The sequence below is a fragment of the Lepisma saccharinum genome, chromosome 30 (assembly GCF_977018435.1).
Source record: "Lepisma saccharinum chromosome 30, izLepSacc3.1, whole genome shotgun sequence".
Classification (NCBI taxonomy): domain Eukaryota; kingdom Metazoa; phylum Arthropoda; class Insecta; order Zygentoma; family Lepismatidae; genus Lepisma; species Lepisma saccharinum.
Genome location: NC_139258.1, coordinates 31,993,884 through 32,017,684, shown reverse-complemented (window position 1 = coordinate 32,017,684; position 23,801 = coordinate 31,993,884). Strand labels below are relative to the sequence as shown.

General features: G+C 35.2%; 1 protein-coding gene across 1 annotated transcript in view; it reads left to right on the top strand.

Annotated features, from left to right (window-relative positions):
* Positions 1-23,566, top strand: part of oys (lysophospholipid acyltransferase 6) — a 30,546-nt gene extending 6,980 nt beyond the window's left edge. Inside the window, exons 4-11 of the mRNA XM_083115093.1 lie at positions 1,230-1,321; positions 1,648-1,759; positions 5,264-5,402; positions 7,116-7,263; positions 8,207-8,412; positions 13,364-13,561; positions 15,979-16,130; positions 20,122-23,566. Of these exons, the coding sequence (XP_082971219.1) occupies positions 1,230-1,321; positions 1,648-1,759; positions 5,264-5,402; positions 7,116-7,263; positions 8,207-8,412; positions 13,364-13,561; positions 15,979-16,130; positions 20,122-20,254 (1,180 nt within the window). The 3' untranslated portion in view covers positions 20,255-23,566. The remainder of the gene's footprint in view (positions 1-1,229; positions 1,322-1,647; positions 1,760-5,263; positions 5,403-7,115; positions 7,264-8,206; positions 8,413-13,363; positions 13,562-15,978; positions 16,131-20,121) is intronic.
* The last annotated feature ends 235 nt before the right edge of the window (positions 23,567-23,801 follow it).

Genomic DNA, 23,801 nt, shown 5'->3' with positions numbered 1-23,801 from the left:
AAAAAGATACATTTTGAATGTGCAAGATCACACATACAGTGAAACAATGGATATTTTTAATGACTGGGGCTCCTCCCCACCTCCTATTATAGCACATAACCACAACAACAATCAAAAAATTATGTATCAGTGCAGACGTATATCCCCAGAAAAACATTATTCAGAATGTCAACTTTAAAATTTCATCATACTTATATCCCAGAGGGTGTTTAAAGTCACCAAAGTACAGTGGACATGAACTGGTTATTTCAATTTTATTTTTGTCATTTACACATAATCTCAAGTTAATTAACTTTACAAGTACTTGAAACTGATATTTTCACTGAGACATAGTGTTGCTTCCAGTATGCGTTGGATTGCTCCCTTCAAACTTCTCGGCAAGCTTCAAAATGGCTTGGTTTCAGGAGGATGGCCATGTAGGACAGTAAAACTTAATATTTCTTCTTAATAATGGGCACAGACACTGAAAACTACCTCCCCAACGCAAATAAAACTTCTTAATAACGGACAGCCTGAAAGAAAACTGTTGAAATTCCTGGAATTCGACACGACAATGGCCAGTATTTCAAACTAGCGTGCATTGTATTTATGTTACATTGAACATATTTCTTTTTAAAAGTGTGGACAGTATTCTTTGTGGTTATCTTAAGAAGTGTGTGCCACTTCTGCTACGATGTCGCAGAAACGCAAACGACTGGCTTTAAAGGAAAAGTTGAAGTCCTCAACGTATACTTTAGTAAATTTAATTTCACTGTATGTAGTACAGTATTTTGTTCCTTGAATGTAGGGAAAAAAACCTTATCTTCGTAAAGTAATATGCTTATCCTATTGTGTAACATCCTACACTTTTTTCTGAATAACGGAGACTTCTTAATAACGGACATTTATTTTTCCCTCAGGCCTGTCCGTTATTGAGAAGTTTTACTGTACCTGCAAAAATTTTCCAATCACAAAATATAAGTTATGCAACATGTTTGAGTAAGCGAACAAATGCCCAATAAGCCATCTTTAGGCAATAGAGAAATGTACTATCAGGCTCAACATGAAACACCATTAAATCATATATTTTTCTATAAATAAATAGAAAAGAGACAAACAGTCCAAAGTCCATTCCATAGCCACTTCTTAATAGAGTATTTTTGGTAGATTTTTCTCTCATAACTTGGGCAATTCTGCCTATATTGATAGTACATGTTCTATGTGTAGTAATGCTAATTAATTATTTTTAGGATGGTACTGGCTGTATCATTGGTGTATCTCTCATACATCCATCTGCAGCGGCAGCTTTTTAATTACGGTTCTTACACTTTGGACATTACAGGTAAAGCAAACTGTTACTTTGTAAGGTTCATATCAATCACATGTGCAATTTAGTTTTTTGTTGCTCATGTAGAATTTTGGCATTTTTATAATATTATTCCTGTTTTTATTCAAGTTTTATTTTTCTCCATAGCCAAGTATTGAGTTAGTTGCATGTATATATTTTAGCTGCTTAGGAAGAAGAGTACTTAGGGTCTTTGACTTTGTAAGAAGTTTCAAATTACTGGAGCATCACACTTGTAGGAAGAATTTGAGCAGTTTAATGTAGATGCTAGTTGCTAATTGTATACATATCAGTACTATCATCTCCTTGCCTTGATTCCGTAGGTCCATTAATGGTAATTACACAAAAAGTTACGAGCTTAGCATTTAGTCTTCATGATGGCATCACAAAGAAAGAAGAGGAGATGACGTCTTCGCAGAAGTATCATGCTGTCAGGTTGGTCTGTTTCCTTTTTGTGTGTGAATATTTGTAATTTGAATGAGTTTTTTTTTTGACATAACATCATATAGTTACACAAATTCTTTAAAATAGTAATATTTGAAAAGTGTGGCAGGTCATATATTGAATTGTAGTTTGAGGTAAGTACAGTGGAACCTCGATTTTATGATTTTCAGGGGACTCGAGTGAAAAATAAAACCTTTGTAATATTTTCCTGTGTTTGAACCATGAAAATTGAATGTATAATGTGGGGAAATGTAAAAGCCGAGAATGAAAAATTGAGGTGCTGCTATCTATTAAACATCTAGAGAATAGGGAGATTTCTGAACACCTCATTTCCAAGCGATGTGACAAGATGGCAAGTCATCATATCCTGTTGACAAACTACAGTTTTATTTAAACTACATTTGATACCAAGTCCCATCACTTCTGTTTTCTTACTTTCGAAACTAGTCTCTGTCACCATTACTTTGGGTTAATCCCAGTTGCCCTCACAGTTTTAGGTCATCACCAGAATTTTTGAGTTATAACACCAGAAATAGGAGCCTCGGTAATCTAGTCTGTAGCATGTGTGCCCCATGGGAGACCTGAGTGATACCTTAGGTGGCTGATGTAGGATTGGAATTTTTTCCGGCCTTGTTCCTACATGAAGTGGCTCTGGAGTTCACCCAACCTCAAATATATGGGTACACCTCTAAAACTGCAGAGACTGGGCAATATGTATGGGGAACATTACTTACACCAGAAGTTGACCGTGCACCCACTCAAACCATAGGTGACAGTGCTGACCATTAGGCTACACTTCTGACAAAGTAATGTGAAATTTTCCACTCAGGGCACTGTTCTTGGATCTAGGATAGGCTTTTGATACTCTAAATGTGAGACAATGCCCTCTCATTAGCTAGTGGAAACCTATTATGTTCTATGGCCAAACTTCAAGAGAGAATAGGTGTGGTTAAGGGACTCCTTGATTCTCAATCTTTGAGATACAAACTGTTCATGGTGGTGGTATTTTATAATCCCAAATGTTTGTTACTAAACTTTTTTCTGCTTTGGTCATTTTTATGATAATAGAACATTAGAATAATTTTAGCTATGTTCTCTAATGTTTGATCACACCAGAGGATAATTTTTCTTATCTTGTATTTGGTTGTCTAAATATGTAATGTATGCAGTTTTGTATATTTCGAAAATAATAAATACTGAACGATCTTGTTAATTTGATTTGGGTGGTATGGACATGTGATAATAGGGTGGTCCACAAATCCAGATACACAAGCTTCCATTCTCCACAAGGATATTTTTATTCCTTGACATGTAACTAAAAACACTCCAAATTTTTCTTCAAACAATATTTAGGGATCGTCTCAATTTACACTTTTTATCTAATTAAATTCCGTTCGCGTAGACCTACTACAACGGCTGGGGATACATCGGGTTGACCCCCCCCCCCGACTATTCCAATCCTGGTTGAAGATCTCCATGCTTAGAGGTGATGAAGGAAAGTGTGGGAGGGAGACTGGCAGCTGGTATGTAAGCCAATGCCCTTCATGGGCTGTTACGCATAAGGATCTAATTTAATTGCATGCATATATTTAAAAGCTGTACATTAAGAAACCTAAGCCATTTAATTTGCTTTTGATGGAATTGTAAACTTGTGTTTCTGATTTGTTACTTTACGAAGAAGAACTACTTCTGTTCTTCATCCATTAACAGAGTTTCGATATAGTTTTGGATTAGGCCGATGAATCGTTCAGGCTGTGTCAGTCGCACTACTTTAGTTTGTAATATCCTATGGTGAAATTAATTGAAAACTGGACTGTCCATCCATTCCTTTGGATATTGTTTCCAGAAAGCTTTCAGATTTTGTTTTAGCTTCTTCCATAAATATATCAAAGAATAAAGAGGTCCTTTCTATCACAAAATTCTCTAACTTCAGATTGTCCACTTCATCTGTGATCTGCAGACGTCTTGCTTGGAGATCTTGGACGTTGTAAATTCTGACATTTTCTCCTTTGTTTCTGTGTCACTCGATCATCATAAAAGGTATATGGAACCAGGTGTTATGAAAGAAACCAAAGATATTTGAAAAATGCTCCGTATATCTTCGTAGCCACATTCCTATTTGTTTAAGTCAGAATTGTGATATCATTCAAGGGATTTAGAATTCCAAGAGGAGCTTCGTTCCACTGTTTGATGTAGACCAAGCTCACAAACGGTTACTTTCCTGATTTCTCTTGGGTCAACTGCAATGGATGCCGAAATAGGTATCTTCAACATCTTCATCCACGAGCATGGCGAGCTGCACCAGGAGCTCGAAATGACCTATTTCCACTTCTTCCTCCTAGAAACAAAAGATAGAGGAGCAGAGACCTTTATAATCATTCCTTGGTTTCAGGGCATCGAGAGCATGTGGCAAATAATTTAGCACCTTTTGTAGCTTCAACATTCTGAACAGAAGACACTTTGAATTACTTCGAGTTTTTCCACAATTGTTTGTGAATCTATCCTGAGAGGAAAGGAAAATGTGTAAAATGGGATGACCTCCAAATATGCATCAATCAAGGTAAAATTTTACACACAAGTAAGACTGTACTAGAGGACAAGAATAAGGCCGGTTTTAGACGAAAGCATTTCCTTTAACATTTTTGCTAGCATAAATGCTATGTAAATGCTTCAAAATATCTCACAGATAATACTTTACATGGAAGCATTTCATGTAACTCTTTGGTTAGCTTTTGCGATTACAATGTATAACATATACAGCATGGTAAAAGGTAAATTTCTCCCCTGTGCTTAGCACCATGCCATGAAGGTGTATAGGGGGGTGTGGGGGTAAAGCCCCACACTTTCTTGATCCTGTCGTGAGGGGGCATGATCAGCATCACTCCCCTGACCACCTTTACCCCCCAGGGTTTCCCCCAGGTACCCATGTCATTCAATGCTGGGTGGGTGCCGGGGCCACTTCCAATGTTAGAAAAGTTCCTGGATTTGAATTGGCGGGGGATCGAACCCCGGACCTTTGACATGGTAGTCAGATGTGTTACCGACTGAGCTACCGCGGCCATTATATACAGCATGAAAGCCACTAAAATATTCTTCCATACGTGTATAGTAAACGTTGTAAAGTATGTATTTAAGCAGCACTATTGTTTTGTACCTAATAACGTTTTATATCAAACGTTATTCCTCTCGGTTCAATAGCTATTGGCTTTGAAAAATTTGAAGTGATACATTGTTTACATCTCATGTGGCCGCCATTACATTTTCGCTTGTGACTTAGAGATCACTTCTGATTGGTTATGCTACGGAAATAGGGCGGGTTCTATCCTTGAGAAATGCCATGAAATATGCCATGGCATCTGAAAAGCCATAAGATTTTTCACTTTAAATGGTAGCATTTTGGTCATAGCATAAATGCTATAATAATTTGGACCACCCTAATGTGATAAGTGTTGTTCGCTTTCCCTATTTATTTATTTTTTCTGTTTCTACTTAAAGGAAAATGCCAACTCCACTGGAATATTTCAGTTACGTGTTTCATTTCCATGCACTTATGGCAGGCCCTGTAGTCTTTTATAAGGATTATATAGATTTTATTACTGGACAGAACTTCCTGCGGTATGCACCACCATCAGCGGTAAGTTTATTTCATTTTATGTATGTGGGTAACTTTTTTTTTTTTAAAGTAAAGGGGATTCTTTGAAGTTTACTATTGTATGCTAAGTAATGTATTTTAGTCATTAAATATTTCACTTTAACATGTAAAAACCTGTAGGTGATAAATGTAATTTTTGATATATTTGAATTGAATTTGAATGTGCGTCATTCGTAGTTTTCACATAACTTTTACTATTGATTCTGGCTTATTATTATATTTTTAAACTCAATATTTTGTCTCAAGAAAACAATAACCACTTGTATTATTTATTCTTAATAATATTCGCACAAATCATAAGCTTTGCTGTTATTAATATATGTGTTGAACGACAGGTTATATTATGATCAGGAAATTCATACTGTCGATTCAATTTTGGATATCTTCACTACATGTAAAATTTTAACTGGTATCAATTTTCTTTTATGGTATCGTAATGTGGATTTTCTTTTCTTTGTATTTAGCATCTATTTCATACTTCATCTCATTTTTTTCAACACTGTTGATCTATATCACAGAGTTGTCAATGTAATGTATGTGCTGTGAATCGAGTGGTCACATTTTTTAACCCTGGCCAAGATATGGGAATATTCTTGTTTTGTTTCATCATACATTTCATCATTCAACCTATCATGATTAATCTAAGACATAGAGAAGTGATGTAAAATAATTGAAATAAAGAGAAAGTAAGTTTCTTTTCATCTTTAAACATATCTTCATATTTACACTTGATTTTTTCATTTTTAAATTTGTGTGCAAGGTATGTATGTATGTTGAGTTGAGTTGGTGTTTTAAGTCCACTTTGTGCACTGTAAGGCTAATCGGGACTGGAGCTTAAAGTGGGATCCGAACACTTATGTGCCTCCACCGGGTATCGAACCTGGTCCCCCTTGATTACAAGGCGATGATGTAATGTAAGCATTACACCATCGGGGAGGCTCTTATGTATATATGTGTATACACGTGTGTGTGTACAGGGGATCCTTGATTTTCAGGAGACGAAGGTGAAAACCTATATTTGGAAACTTAGTGTGAAAATGTATAATCGGGGTTCTGATATATCTGGATGCAGTCGATGAGTAGGCTATTGTGATTGTTATTGAGGATGGTAACAGTGATGTATTGGTTTAGGATGGAGGAGTGGTGGTTGTTGATCCTGAGATTGAGGGTTGTGGTCGTTCACCCCCAGTGAAAAGCCATTAGATGTTGCACATCTGGTTCCAAGTAGTGATCGTCCACCCCTTATCCCAATCTACCAACACTTCAGTACATGAACGATGGGAGAGGGCCTACATATCAGCCATGCGTGCAACCACCTGAATGAGGCCACTCAGTAAGTTTCCCATCTCTCCATTTTTCTCCTCACATTTCCCTCTCCCCCACATCACACCCTACTGCTCACAGTTTTTGACAAACCTTGCGAGAGAACAGTGTTTTTTTCATACTGCTTGTATATTTGATCTGGACCTGGCAACTTTGCAGGTCGAACTCTCACTTCCGTTTCCGCCATCTCTCGTTTTTCTAAGACAAGATGTGGCTGTGTAAATATTAATTTTTCCAATGTCTGGGGAGTGTTTCCTATTTCTCATTTGCTATTTAGCCCTTCTGACTCTGCTTCCTTTATTAACACAGTGTTTTATAATATCCTTTAATTTGTATTTGTAGATAATGCATATTTTTTTCTTGTTTTTACAGGGCACAGTTGACAGCAATTCCAATAGCAGCAAGATAATAGTGGAACCCTCTCCCAATGTTGTAATTGTGAAGAAGGTTGTGTCAGGATTGCTGTGTGCCTTGGTTTTTGTTAACCTGATCCCATTCTTCCCAATTGAAAGAGTAAAAGGTAAGACATTTTATAACATTTTAATCAATAATGTTGAGCTCATATTTACATGCAGAAAAATGTTTATTTCCCTAAAAATCTGAGTCCTTATGATAATGGTTTGGTTTGAATTGTGAATGATTTTTACAAATTACTCAAGAGGGTATTGAGAGCATTTAGAAAACTGGAAATGGGTATAAAAGTAGAAATGAAATTTAGAGATACTAATTTGTGCCAATTCGCGGAAAGTATTAATTTTTGAGAATTTCTGTCCCGAATGGTAAATTGCAGAAGTTACTGCACTCATAAGCCATCTCTGCCTTAAGTTTTTTTGTTGTTTTTTTTTTCACATAAAAATGCTAAGGTAATCAATCCTAATTGCTCAAAACATGTACGCTGGTCCCTGTGACTTAGTGGTTAGCACATCATGCCTACGATGCTAGGGGTCCCGGGTTTGAATTCTGGCCTGGGCATGGATGTTTGCGAGTGTCTATTCATCAACTTCATCATGTCATCACTCATCCCCATCTTTGGAAATTAGCCCAAAAGTGGCACAAAAGCGATGTAAAATAAAGCAAATCAATCATTCAAAACATGTAAGTAGTATATCGTAATTATATGTATATGTAATTACAATACTAAGGGAGATTTCAGGTGAAAGTGAATAGCAACACTTGTCATTTGTAAATGAACATTCGGAAATAAAAGCAACCATACTCACTTAAATGACATGACAAGCTGATCATATAACATGTGTGTCACTTGGATTGGGACGTTTACTCAGTTGTGACCACTGTGTAGCCTCAATCTGCTGGTAGTGCATGCCAAATGAACCTGTGTTGCATGTCACTTGTTCTTTTCATGATCTGATATACATATACATTGGTAGGATGTGCTATGTATTCCTGTCATTTCATTTTTACTACACCAATGTTCATGAATTTTTTTTTTTTTCCAATTTCAGAGGATGATTTTGTGGAGGGAACATCACTTTTACACAAATCCATGTTTTTAATAATGGCGACATCATTGGTGAGATTCAAGTATTACCATGCTTGGCTTCTTGCTGATGGGATCTGCAATGCCTCAGGTCTTGGTTTTAATGGCTACAATGCTGATGGAAGTGCCAAGTGGGACCTAATATCAAATGTAGAGGTTCTTAGGTTTGAGGTAAGATTTTAAAAATTTACAATAAACTACAATGATCCTTGGTTTTCAAATTTCATTCTCCACATTACGAAGAGCATTTTGTTAAATTTTATTAAGGTTGAGCTCATACCTTTGTAACAGTTGTAATCTACAATCACTGATACCGGCAGTTACTTTTCTGAACTCCGGCTGCCTTGCGGAATCTGCAAAAATGCTGTGCAACACATTTGTGCGGAATCTAAATGATTTTGAATTACTATCTCACTTGATATTATACATCAATTTTTTAATACTGAAAAACACAATATCAAATTAATATACCAGAATGAATTACTTATCCAAAGTGGCTGCTCGCAGGGAATTTCTTGAGTTCTGGAAATTATGCGTGAATTATTGGCTCCAGGTATTGTGCATGACTTCTATGTGAATTTTTCTCTGTTGACGTGAAAAATTGCAACTTTTCTTGATTGAAATCCCATTGAATTGATACATATTTATAGATGCCATGAGGCAAGTTTTCACAGTTTAGATTTTTATTTTGATCGAGGCAGGAAAAGAAAGCTGCGTGAAAAATAAAACTAAATTATCTTAATCTGTTTACTTTGTTAGTGTCCTTTGCAGAACAGTGTATCTGGCAGATGGAAGATATCTTGAAGTTGATTAGGTAAATTTGAGTTTGAAATTCTTATGCAATTAACAATTTATCTTCATGTTGAGGGGAATAAACAATGCGGTTGATAATATAAGACACAAACGAGTTACTAAAGAGATATCCACGAAACTTACTTGTAAATGTTCTATTAATTTTGGTGGTCTCTGCCACCATCCACTTGGGAACTCGATGCTTCACTGCTAGGTTGACTTCCCGTTCCTGTTGTTGTTTCCTCGACTATCGCTAGGGGTGCTGGTGTACCCATTTCGTCTGCTGTACGTGATGGGTTTGAGCTGTTGTAATAGCGGGAGACAAACATGATGAGCCTAACCGTAGGATCCAAAAAGTTTGTCAGGCACACATCACACACCCTAATCGACACCAAAATCAAAGAGACGCATGCAATTATGCACTTTCCGCACGAGCTGAATATCAACAGCGGTCAGGTTCATCATGTTTGGCTCCTGCTATTACAACAGCTCAAACTAATCACACGCAGCAGACGAAATGGGTACACCAGCACCCCTAGTGGTAGTTGAGGAAACAACAACAGGAACCGGAAGTCAACCTAGCAGTAAAGCATCGAGTTCCCAAGTGGATGGTGGCAGAGGCCACCGAAATTAATAGAACATTTACAATTAAGTTTCGCGGATATATCTTTAGTAACTTGTTGACGTCTTATCAATGACGATAACAATTTATCATAAATCATTCTATCTCGTAACATTTGTGATTTGTGTTTGTAGACGTATTTTGAGTCTGAGTATGTGAAATGGCAAATGTAAACTTTACATCTTAAATTTACTATTTTAGATGTAAACATCGTTTAATTAAATAGAATTAGAATTTTTGGATACACTGAAATCACACAGACCTTTTATGTTAATATATTTCTCCTTGTACGTGTTCAGCTGGTGAGAGGCGATAATACGTAAGGTTGAAATGGAGAAGACATCTGCTTGTAGCCTTGAATTTTTGGAAAGTTCACCGTGAGAAAGTGGAATTATATTTGAATTTTATCATGGTCCTAGGGTGGCCACTCTGTTATCTGAGAAGTCTTATTAATTTTGGTGTCATGAGAACTTCCTGAAAGGATGGTGGCAGTGCCAACCAAAATTAATAGAACAGTTTGGCTGTTAAGTACTTTTATTCTGGTATATAGAGAGCTGTGGTAGATTGCTATGGTTGAGTTCCAGTGGAAGAACTATATACAAATATTAAAGTTTAAAAATATTCTGAACTTGTTTGAGTTGGTACAATTTTCAAGTATCAGTATCAATAGTTTTTATTGTCTAGTTCAGTTGATGTTACAGTTTTAGGTCAAATTATCTTCCTTTTTTCTTTTTACAATTCGGTGACAATGTAGTTGGCTGTGTTTTGAACCACGCTACAGATGATACAGCTTAGTGATCATACTTTGGGAAACTTCCAAGTTGATCAGATGCTTAGTTTTAATTTATATTTCATTTACTACGTGGGGTCCCGGGTTCGAATCCTGGCCTGGGTGTTTGTGAGTGTCCATTCATCAATATCATCATTCATCCCCATCTTTGCAGTTAGCCAAAAGTGGCAGAAAAGCGAATTAAATCAAAGAATCAAATCATTTACTACATATATTTGAAAACAGAGGTTTAACAGTTCGTTCTTTCCACTTACTTTTGTGTGGTTATATCAAGTAACACATTCCTAGAGTACTTAAAAAGAAATACTTAAACGCCCATGTAAAAATCTAACGTTTTCCTGGCACAATGCCATGTCGATCTCTTGTCAATCAGCAATTTTGCTTCATGAACAAAATCGTACCTCTCACTCTTCATGTGGTTCTCAAGAGTGTCAAGTATTATTAGTTCAAATGACTAGGGATGAGCTGATACCGATGTATCGGTTGGCATTAATCACCAGTACTGGCATGTAGTTTTCTTGACTCGGGGTGTCTTGTGGAGTTCGCCAAAATGCTACTTTACACTTTCTCAGAGTCTAAATATCAAGGTAATTAATACAAAATGATTACTTTTATTATTTTCACAACATTGTGGGAAGAAATGGATTTGTGTTTATCTCGTGTACAATTATGGATATTTTGAAGTAAAACTCTGCAATTATATACTTCCAATGGAAAATTTACACAGAGTGGTTTAGAAAAGATTGACCAATTTCGTATAGGTATATTTCCTGAACTATACATCGTGTGTGAATGATCTACGTAATATTTGAAAGAGGAGATCCTAAAGTTTCAAATACTACTGCTAGAGTGTTCGCCTAGTGCACAGCTGTGCAGCAGTGTCATTTAACAGCAGAATGGCTACTATGCTGCACAAGATTTTTTTGCGTTGCGGTAAAGTGTGTGTTTCATCTTCGTTTGAACATTGAATCTCCGAGGAAAAGCATTTGCCATTGGAATCGCCAATTGGAGCAAACAGGCTGCCTGTGTAAAGGCAAAAAGCCTCAGCCGACCATGTGCATCAGAAGAGAACGTGAGACGAATTGAAGAGCATTTTGGGCATAGGCCACACTTCAACTGATGCTGCTGCACGACTATGCATTATGCAAGACCTTTAGCGAAGGTATTTCAAATTTTAGGACCACCACTTTCAAATATTATGTTGATCATTCACATATGATATATATACTAATGTCCAAAATTAAAGCAACAAACGGAAATTCTTTCCCGTGTGTCCATTTGACCACATAACACGACAGGTGATAGTAATATTTATGATGTCATAGACAACTGGTTTAAGATAGAAAATAAACTAACCTTAATGTTCCAGGATTCAGGGGTGCCCATTCCTCCAAGGCCAATGGCGCATCCCCCCAAAAATCATGTCATGCGTTTCCACCAAATCATATCATTCGTGCCCTTAATCCATATCGTAGTCCCCACAAAATATTTAATTACGACAGCGTGTCTATCGAAAGTAACTTTTTCTTAGTTTTACTGAACATTATAATTGATCTGCCCCTCCTCCCTAAACAGCACAAGACCACCCCTAAAATAGTTCATCATAAACGAGAATATCGCGTGGATCCCACTTTAAACTGTAGGTTCAGTCCCGATTAGCCTTAGAGTGCATAAAGTGGACTTAAAAAACCAAATCAATCAATCGAGAATCTCGCTTGTCTTGTAATGCAGCTTTAGTATAAAAACTTCATATTCAATCTCATTAAAGTGCCAAACACTTCGCTTGCAAGAAAATTTTTACATCCATTTCTTTGTAGGCTTTGAAGAATATTAATTTAATGGGGTGTCAATACTTTCTTAAGATCCCGAGATATTTAGTCTTTTCCTTTTCCAGCTTTTCCTTTGGCACATTCGGGGTTGAAAACGTGTGGATGCCTTATGGCTAAATACAGTCTCCAAAATGTAATGTTCGAACTCTCTCTCCATTACAGAAATCCCTTGACAATCTAAGATTTAACACTTTATCAAGAGCTTTCTATCTCCCCTTTAAATTTCATACTCAATCCTACCACCAAAATTTCCATGCCAATTTTAGACTTACTGTTAATATTGGAGTAGATACTGCCTCCTCCAAAAAATTAATTCTCAGTCTCCACACCAGAATTTCCGCAACAGTCTAAGTTAATAGTAATACACAAGAATTGGATACCCCCTTCAATTTAATGCTCAATCCCCCTCTAACTAAAGTACTCGCCATAATCTAAGACCTAGAGTTGGATACTGTCCCCCCTCCAAAGTGTAATTCAGAATCCCCCTCAGAACCCACGTGTCAATTAAGGCCTAATATAGAGCCCCCCCCCCTTCGACAATGCCCTAAACACTTTCAGTTTCTTCATCTAATGGATTAAATATGGTGCATTTAACGTGTAAAATTTTTACATATATTTTGGAAAAGATATAAATGTTGAATTTTATATTATTTGAAAGGAAAGAACCCCAAAAATCTTGATTGCGCAACCTGCACCATAAAACCCCCCTGTGGGCACCCCTGCCAGGATTTATCAACAAATAAATCACTATAGCAACAGATTATACTTGGCAAATTTATCAACAAAAAAATCACACGAGGAAAGGATTTCTTTTTGTTGTTTTAATTTTGGACACTAGTGTAGTTCAGGAAATATAGCCGTTTAAAATTGAGTTCATCTTTTTGAATCACACTGTATATTAACATTTATAAATGTTCCAAACTACTTTCATTTGTTACATTTTTTAGTATGGGTATCTGTTGGAATCAGTAAGAGTATTGACAGTGAAATTGGTTCAAACTATTTAGACCTATTTTTATATAAATATAATTTTGCATATATTGAATTGCAATTAAGTGTGGTGTGTTAATCTAATCTATCTAATTTCAGCTTGGTCTCAGTTTACGGGATTGCATCGATGCATGGAATAAGGGCACAACACGATGGTTGCGATTCCTAGTGTATGAAAGAGCCCCATACTTAAAGACTGTTTTAACTTATGGATTGTCATCATTGTGGCATGGTTTTTATCCAGGGTACTACCTCACATTTATGACTGGTGCTCTTTTTACCTTTGCAGGTAGAATGGTAGGTGGATTCTTCATTTACTTTTATCGTCGTTGTATACTTGCAAGTTTATTTTTCTCACCTACGTAATTACAGGGTGGTTATAAACTCTATAACCAATGGGAAAATTGATAGACTGTACATTTCCGTACATATCTTCACATGTCTGCCATCAGTTTCAGTACACTTCCCCAAATCTTTCAGCATGTTTCCTTAAATTCTCTACAAAATGTGAGTCGATATCCAAGAGATGATGCAGATACTGGATATTCACAGCATACACCTCATATTTCGAAATTTGAATCACTCTGGCTCGTCCACAAAGAAGAATTCTCCACTCTGTCATCTTCGTCAGTGCTCACTTGTAACAAGAAAACAATGCTCCATTGGTTCCAGAATTTGTGGCTACCCTGTATTAAAAATATACTTGAATGCACACAATTAATTTTGGTATTATATTCCTAGCAACATGCATTTTTTATGTAAACACAGAATGTGAAATTTGGCATTTTAGTCTTCAAAATGTTAAGTTGTACTTTTTTCTATCATATGAAGTGAAATTAAAAACACTTGTTGTATTCACTTCTTACACAAGTATATAATAATCCCATTTGTCTTTTGCAAAAGGATTGTTTTATTCATATGTCATATGTCATATGTCATATGTCAACTATTCACAGAAGGCTGTTGATTGACATTCAATAAATTTTAGGCAGTGTCATAAAATTTATAGAATGGCTATAATTATGACTGCTCTAAAATTTATTGGATGTCAATTAACAGGCTTTAGTGAGTGGTGAGAATTAGTCATCAAAGTAGTAATGTAATTTTCACAAAAGGCACATGGAGTTATTATGTACTTATGTAAGAAGTGACATAAAATTAAATGAAATAAACCTTTGAAATTCCAGATACGACATGAATTACACAAAAAGTTGACTTTGTTATTGTCTTGTAATCGTTGTTTTTAATTGTGTGCATTGTTTGCTCTGCTAATACTTCAAAATAATAAAAATGTAAATATGCTTAAGAAGCAGATAGAAGACAGATAGGCCAGGAATGGTAAAGTCATCTTCCTTATCTCATTCTCATCTATTGAGAATACAGATAGCTGAACTTGCCCAATATTGACAGATCCGGGTATTGAACTTGGGCTACTTACAAGGCAACGATGCTATCACTGCACCATCAGGGAGGCCTTTATTTCAGATAAAATGGATTACATATTATTTGGGATATATATTTATGGTAAAAAAAATGAGAATTTTTGTTCATAAATAGAATATTTCTGGATCGAAAACAGTATATAAAATGGCATTAAAAATAAGCCCAGTTTCATTTATAAGCCATACTTACTATTGCCCCAAATTTACTTTCATACTAATAACACATTGCTATCCTGCATGTATGTGAAGATCAAGGAAATGGAGACTAAGATCCTCTGGCCTCATGGTGCCCTACAGTATAGTGCTATATGCAGAAAATCAATATTTAAATTAATATCAGATGGCTTCAAGAAGCTCATATAGTTACATAGAAAATTTTAAATAATTCTCCAAGAAAATTCCTGTAATTTTTGGATTGATTCTTGCCACCATGCATACAGCAAATTAATTTAAGCAAATTAGTAGTTACATAGAACACTTGATATTTATTGTAAATGTATAGAAGGGTTTTGTTGATTCAGAGATGTAGTTATTGGAGTATTGTTAAGTTTATATCTGTGAAGAGAAGTCCATTTTTCATCCCAAAGTTTGAAGCAAAATTAATCAATTGAACACAAAAGATATTTCAAGCTGTCGAAAGTGTTGTCAGTAAAGAAACTCTAAAATTTTATGTGTCGGTTCATTTCACATTTTGAATTTCATTTCACATCATTTTGTGATAAAATATGGAAAGAAAATGTACCTCGCACCATTCAGAAACTCCAAAAATGAAAGTTAATGTGGTTTACCTAATTTTTTGTGTTTCTGTCAAAAACAAAACACACAAGTCCCTAATAGCACATTACTAACTTTCATGTATGTGAAGTAAAAATTGTCTGACAGCATAGTGCTCTATGCAGAATGGTCTGTGTAGTTCATTTTGAAATAAACATCGACCTATTTTTTTTTTTACCTCCAATGGTGTAGTGGCAATATTGTCACCTTCTGATCAAGAGTTCTCAGGTTTGATTCTGGATGAAGGCGCATAGTGATTTGGATCCCACTTTAAACTGTTTTTCTAGTCCCAATTAGCCTGTCTGTGCATAAAGTGGACCTAAAAACAATCTTTTTTTTTTATATATATGTCAACTATTAACTGCTTAATGTATTGCTTTTCTGTAGATGCTCAATCCAGCTCATTTACATTCTTTGTTTTAAATTTGGAATATAAATCCACTATGTAAATTTTTAATGGAACAGTTTTTAATTATACATTTTAATTTTTTCTTTCAGGTTCGTAAATGCATCAGGCAGTATTTTCTTGATAGTAAATTTTCAAAGACTGTGTATGACATCATCACTCTAATTTTTACCAGGGTTTTAATGGGATATGTGACGTTCAGTTTTGTACTTCTGGAATTTTGGCCCAGCCTTCGTCTTTACATGTGAGTATTTTTATGTTCGAGAAATAATAATACTTCCACATATAATTTTAAAGAAATATTTTGGATGTAATATGTTTGCCCAGGTTAATACAAGATACGACAAATTCTGGATAAAATTTTATCTGGATATTGGATATACATTTATCACTTCACTATATGCTACTATGTACACTTTATTACAATATCCAAATAATTGAATTATCCAGATTCATCACGTTGTTTATCCAGATATTTTAATTATCTGACATCTGAATTGTACATTGCTTTGAGAATGGATACTAGATAATTTACAATGTGGATGTTCATCCATATTTTTAAATTCTCCCTAGTTCTCACTAAACACTTGCATGCTGTTTAGCTTATGTAATAAACTGGGCTGAGCTGACGCCAATGTATCAATACTTGCACCAATATTGTGTGGGAAAACTGTACAGGGTGAGTCAAAAGTCCAGTTACATCCCTATAAAATGGAAAGGACTTATTCTGGGTACAATTAGTCATGATAGAAACAGGTTAAGCCCAGGGGGGAACCATAGTTGTGTGTCAAGCCTAGGTACACCATATTGTTGGCCGCCATATTGAATTCAACGTGAAAATTTTAAATGGAAAGGGAGTGATATGATGTATCAAACCCAACCAGTAAAACGTTGTATGCATTTCTTCCAATCTATTCTATATGTTGTCATTGTTCCTTTATGCACATTTGTATACGTTTCTCCCACTCAGAACATTATACAATTTAGCAAGTGTGACAGCATCGAAAGCAGTAGATGTGCATTCTCTCAAATAGTCAATATCATGGATATTTTGTCCATATACCATTGCCTTCAAATGTTCCCAAAGGTAAAGGTCGAAAGGTGTTAGATTCGGGAAACGTGCAGGGCATATAACAGGTTCCCAACTGCCAGTTCATCTACCAGGAAATTTTCGTCAAGAAACTGTCTCGTAACGCTCCCATAGTGTAGTGATACTCCATCCTGTTGAAGAAGCTCTGGAAAAAAGTACCTTATTCTGCAGACAAGGATGAAAAAAACCTGTTCACTTAACAAATCCAAGTAGCCCTCGGCATTTAAGGTTCTGTGGACAATTGCATTCCCCACACCATGAACATAAAAATTAGCCTCGTCACTGTGAAGGAGTTTTCATTCCAAAGGATGCATCACACACTAATTGTTCGAGACAACCATTCACAATATTCAACTCTTTAGGGGTGACTGTGATTAAAATCATGTGCAGTTCCACGCTACTTCTCTCCCCAGACGTCAGTATGATCTCAATGCATTACTGACACATTAGAGGCATTTTAATGATTTTTTTTTCTGACTTCTGGAAAAAGGATAAAGTGGTTTCAAAGATGCATTCATAACTTTTAAAGGTTAAACATACTCTGAAAGATTCTTCATAACTGCATTTATCATGAAACTTTAACCTCATTTGATATCATATCACCCCCTTTCCATTTAAAATTTTAGAGTTGAATTCAACGTAGCAGACCTCAGCTTGGCATACACAACTATGGTTCCCCCTGGGCCTAATTTCTTTCTATCATGACAAATTGTATCCAGCTTAACTCCTTGACATTTTATATAGGGTGTTAAGAGTCTTTTGACCACCCTGTATTTTGTGATTACATGAGGTATTTTGATATGCTGAGTTGCACCACCTGTCATGCCCAACCTCAACACATGTGCCATGTGTTATTGGCCAGTGGAGGTGTATGTTCAGGCCTACAATTTCTGTCCCGTAGGCTGCCACAGTTCAATCCCAGACAAAAGAATGATGTCCAAGTGAGTGAAATGGTGGCATCAAACTGGTTTGGTCACTGATAGGAAGCATGAGGGGCTCCAGGCAACAGGGCATACCCCCTGAAAATGTCCACCGAGTCCGTGCAGCTCTCCAGCACTGTCTGCAAAATTTGCTCCATGTGATGCAAGGAAGGATACTGCACTTTATCCACTGTTCACTTTGGATTATGAAGTGTGATTTACAGTTCTGCCCATACAAGTTGCAATTTGTGCAAGTCATGTCATAGGTTATGCCTATGGGGATAATTTGCCTGATGTTATGTTCAATATATAAATATGGTGTTTGGTGTATCCATAATGACAGTATGTCTGTACCGGGTGTTTCAAAAATAATTGAGGGGTTACAAATATTTATTGCAAATAAAAGTATTGAACTTCGTTAATGAAACCAGTCCAGAATAAAAGAGGAACGCAAACACTTTTTTTTGACATCTACAAATGTTCAATGTGTGCAACACGGGTGACACAGCACACATCGACATGATAGTCTACTTCTTGCCAAACTTGTATCAACATGGGCTGTCGATAGTGTCTACCGCTGTGATGATACACTTCCTTAGGTCTGCGATATTACGTGGCATTGTTGGGACAAATACCCTGTCTTTGATGAAACCCAACAAAAAGAAGTCACAGAGTGTAAGGTCTGGTGATCTTAGGGAACAAAACATTGCACAAAACACTGTGAGTGATGTGCCTGATTTGAGTGTCTGCTCCTGCAGGGATGTGAACTCTCAACTTAACAAAACATACATGCACAAACTGTTTGAGTTCCTCGATCATTCTGGACTGGTTTCATTAACGTAAGTTCAATAGTTTACTTGCAATAAATGTTTGTAACCCCTCAAGTATTTATGAAACACCTGATATTGCACAACCGTCAATGTATTTCTTGTACATACCCTACATTTTTTGTTATTGGCATTTTCTTTTGTACCCACCCTGTAGTTGGAGTGGAATACTTCCCCAGTAATAATAAATATCTCAAGCAACAAACCTTTATTCAAACTTTCAAACATCGGTATTGCTATTGTTTGGAATAGGTTAGGGTATCTTCATCGGTATAGTTATCAGTGCAAAATAGTATCGACTCAGCCCTAATAATTATAATAAAAGAAACATTAAACTCCACAGCACTTAGTGGAAATGGCCTGCCAGACTTCTTTTTATTGGGTGGCACATAATCAGAATTCAGGGTGCCAAAGATGTGTTACAATGGCTCAAGTCTGCTGGAGAGAATGGTATATCGAAAAAGACCCAAATACTTTTTTGGGGTGGATTCAGAAACATTAATATATGGTGCAGAGGGTGCATAATGGAACCAAAATATCCACAAAAGTTTTAGCCAATTTGGAGAATATCACATGGTCTTGTTTCTTGTATTTGATTACCCTGACTGTGGCCCTGGTGCAAAATGGTCATTTATCACAGATAAAGACAAACAGAAAAGAAGCAAATGCTTAACATTACAGGCAGCTGCCAAGTAAAAAAGAACAGTAGCATTTAATTTGATTCCCCATACTTTCAGTAGTTTAATCTATCAGATATTCAATCCTGTTGAATTATTCTCTTCAATACTTCAATAGCAATCCAGGCTTGCATTATATAAAGCTTTATAGGCTGTTTTTATAAATTTTTAGGTCACGAACTTCTGAGATCCATTATTACACTAAAAGGAAGGGTTTTTTTCCCCCAATTTATTTTGGTGGCTACTTGGGACCTTTAGTATTAATTTGGTACAGTGTCTTCCATGCTACTGTTTGTTTCATTCTTTGAAACATGACTTCTGAGATCTAATTATATTGGACAAGAAATTAATGAAACATGTAAGTGTAAATGTGACAAAATTGTCCTTCATAGTTCCACTAATTAAAACTACTTTTTGTCATAATACAGTGTAATAGTTTTTGACCATATACTGTTAATTGGTATCTTCAGAAATTAACGACCGACCTCCGTGGTAGAATGATTAGCACAGGGGTCCCAGGCTCGAATCCTGGCTTGCGTGTATCCCTTCATTGCTTTCATCATATCATCAAGTGATAAACTTTTAGTTTTTAATAGTTTATCCATTTTTCGTTGAATATCTGTTGTAACTGACATTGAATAATGTTCTTTATATAATTTGATAAAAGATATGTGAAATGTGTTTCTTTCTGCAAGTATAATTTGTACATGTTGTCTTTCAGTCATATGTATCTGTGGCTTCACGTGCTCGCGGTGTTGAGTGTAACACTACTGCCAGTGCTGTGTCCTCCTCGACGAGCTGAGAAAACAAAATTTGAGGGCAAGGGAGTGCAAAATGGGAGCGTTACGAGTTAAGTTTGCCAAAGAGAGCATTTCTTGTTAAATGTTTTGTGCGAACTGTTCGTGCATTTGTGCAACATTTTTTTTTCTGTCATTGATGTGAAATAGTTTAAGTACAAGTTGTGAGCACAAGCTACAGCATTAGGGACCTGTTTTTTAAAACGAGAGAGACTCTGGAGTGTTTTGTTACCGTTTAGGTAATGTACGGTATATATTTTTTTGAAACATATAAAGTTAAATCAATGATGTGAGTATTGGTCAGCATCATTTTTTTGTCTTACCATTGCATCACTATTGAGCATTCATTTTGATGAACTAACATATTTTGTAAAGTGTTTTTCTTATTGTGTGGGAGCTGCTTTGAAAATGTAATGCAAAATCTGCTGTATAATGTAAATATGTAAAAATGTATGTGTGTGTGCGTGCGTGAGCGAGCATGTGTGTGCCTTTGTTGAAAGTACATGCATTTTGTAGACAAATGTGCAATTTTTGTCCTGCTGTTTCATCGTAGAGACATTTAATGTTGATCGCTTCTTGATTTCTATCATACTAGTGACAGAACAACATTATGGTGTGAAACGTATCTTCTGTGGAAGTATACAAGAAGTGTCTCAAAATAGCAGCTTCCTTTTTTTAAATCCTCTCACCAAAGAGCAACTTGATATTTTATGCTTTCATTGTGATGCTGCTTTACTCATTTATGTCAATGTTATCGTTATGTTGTGTTTTCCAAAAAAGAGAGGGAGAGTGTGTGATTTAAATTACATTTGCTGCAGCAGCCGATAGACTTATTTGTGCGCATTCCTTTTTCTATTTAATAAAAAATAAATCTTCACTAGTCATTTACAATCCCATAAGATACGATTTTACATAATCTAACTTTTATGACATCAGAACGTGTTTGCTAGTATTTTGATGCAGGTTGATGAAAGTGTCAGTTTTTTATAAATTTTTGGATGTAAATTTTAAAAAAAAGAAAATATTGATTCAATGCCAGTTCATAAAACTGAGAAGTTGTTGCCAATCGTGTTCATCGGTGGATTCAAGGAGTGCTTCATCATTATCTTTCTGCCTTTAAAACTATATAAATGGTGCTTATACAAAGAAATGTGGGCAGCATACAGGGTAGGCAGATATTTTTCTGCTCTTTTTCATCTAGATTGTTAAGAAACTACCCCATTTAATATGTAATCTAATGAAGAGTATGAATATAAATAAATATTAGTTATGTATCATTAGAACTATTCATATGAATCATCATATCATCTTCAATTTTTATAAGACTGCATTTTTTTTTAGGAAGTTTATGAACAAAGTACTATGTAACACTTCCATTTTTCAAGTTTATTAATCTTTGCATCTGAGATGTCACTTGTTAATAAAACAAGTTTCATATATGAATATAAATCACTACACTGATTGATTTTTAACTTAGTCTTCCTGTCTATAAAGATTAATCAGAATTATGGGTGCGACAAAAGTACCTTCTTAGCTGTTTAATGTTGATACCTTATTCAGTCCTTTAATAGATACATGCCTGTGTATAGTTAGTTTTTATTGTGTTGTCTACATGATGTATGAGGTAGTGTTCTTTTAGTCTTCCAGTTGAAATAAATTTTGCACAATATTGATTTTTTCTGTTTATCCTTTGGTACAGGAAATATTTATTTTTAAAATGGAAGGCCAAATCGAGTCTTTATCAGGTTGATTTCAACCTCAAAATTTTCATGTGCATCTGTAGAGAGTATTTCTTCTTTTTTTCTCAGTGATGCTTCACTTGACCCCACAAGCTCAGAAGTTCCTAAAGCTTTTTCATTCTGAGATCTTAAAACAGGTTCAGAATCTCATTATCTTAAATTTTTCAGCCTAGATGTGTTTTCGTTTACAGAAATTTTTGGAATTACAGTTCCAGTACTGTGCAGTACTATAAAACCTGAGGTCTGTAGCAATACACCACAAATAATAGTTGGGCGAATAGAAAAGTTAGGTTTTTTAGTTACGTGCACCTCTCTGCGTGTCAGGCTGTGATGTAACACTTATGCCCTTTTACTTTAATAATACGTAATAATTTTACATTGATCTCATTTGTTGATGTAATATTTATTTGAACATTTTAAAAATGCTCTTGTGGGAAAGATGTTATAAAATATAGCAGGAGTAGAACCATTGTACTTCTCAAATTTTACTCTATATATTTCTCAAAATCCTGTTTCTAGAGAATCAATAGCCAGTTGTTCATCAATAAAAACTACAATCATAATAATGTTGGTTTTAAACTTATTCTAAAAGTTGAAGTGAAAGAGTAAATAAAAACATTATTACCAGTTAAACTATAACAAAATTATTGTTTAACATGTTTATCTTAGATTAACCAAATCTTCAGTTTTTGAATGTTACATCTTTTTATAATATTTAGTATTTTTTTTCTCTATCAATACAAATTCTTAACATATGTAAATGAACTTTAATTGTAGTGTTTGTTTTGAAATTGGAAAATATTAAATGAAATATCGCCTAACTACTTTCCTGAAATGGTTTTGGAGTAAAAAATGTCATTAACACTATGATTTTTTAATGTTAATTTGAAGCCGTATTTTAATTTCCCGTGCTTCTATTTATGTATCAGAAGAAACTTAGAAACTAGATTCAATTCCAAAATAATGATTCATTACTTACATTTTCAAATAGAAATCATGTTCCATTATTTAAGTGCCAATTTGATGCTAATGCATATTTTTTATTACACTTACGCATTTTCTTTAAATAAGCAGCTGTTATTTTTGTGAACTAATGAAGTTAATGCAACAAAGCAAAGATAATAAACTTGAAGTAATGGGTATAAAATAAGTAAGCTACTTATATTGTAAATTATTTATTTTCAGATTAAATATACATTATGAGGATAAGCCTCAAAACGTTTTTAAAATGAAAAATTGAGATTCTCTTAATTTTATTTTAGATGAGTGTGTGGTATTTATGATATAAGAAACAGTACATGTAAAATAGTTTGCCATACTTAAAATCAGTTGCATTTATAAACATAATTGCAGTGACTTTACTGTAGGTCTTTCTTTATTGGTTGCTATTCAAACTTGTCATTGAAGCATAATTTTATTGGCTCTGTCAAGTTGAGTGTGTGTGTTATTTTGGATAAATAAAAAGGGAACATCACATATTTTTGTATGAAAATGTGAAGGCGTTTTAGTCCTGTTATTTTTATTATTGTTATTTAATTTGTTAACTTTAAGAGCATGATAATAATTTTTGTTTGAATGTACATGCTGTGTTGGAAGAAGGCTAGATAATAAATATCTAATAACAAGTTAATTTATTTTTTTGTTTTGTAATTGTATTTACTTTTGAGATGGAAGCAATATACCGTATATTTCTGAATCCAAGACGAGGTTTTTTGCAGCAATTTCGTGCCAAGAAGTCATTCTAACCCGCATGCATCTAGGACACAGCCGTCTTACGCATAGTCACTTGCTGCAAGGGCTGGACCCTCCGTTGTGTCGTGTTTGTAATGTTATTTTAAGCATTCGACACATTCTCGTTGAATGTG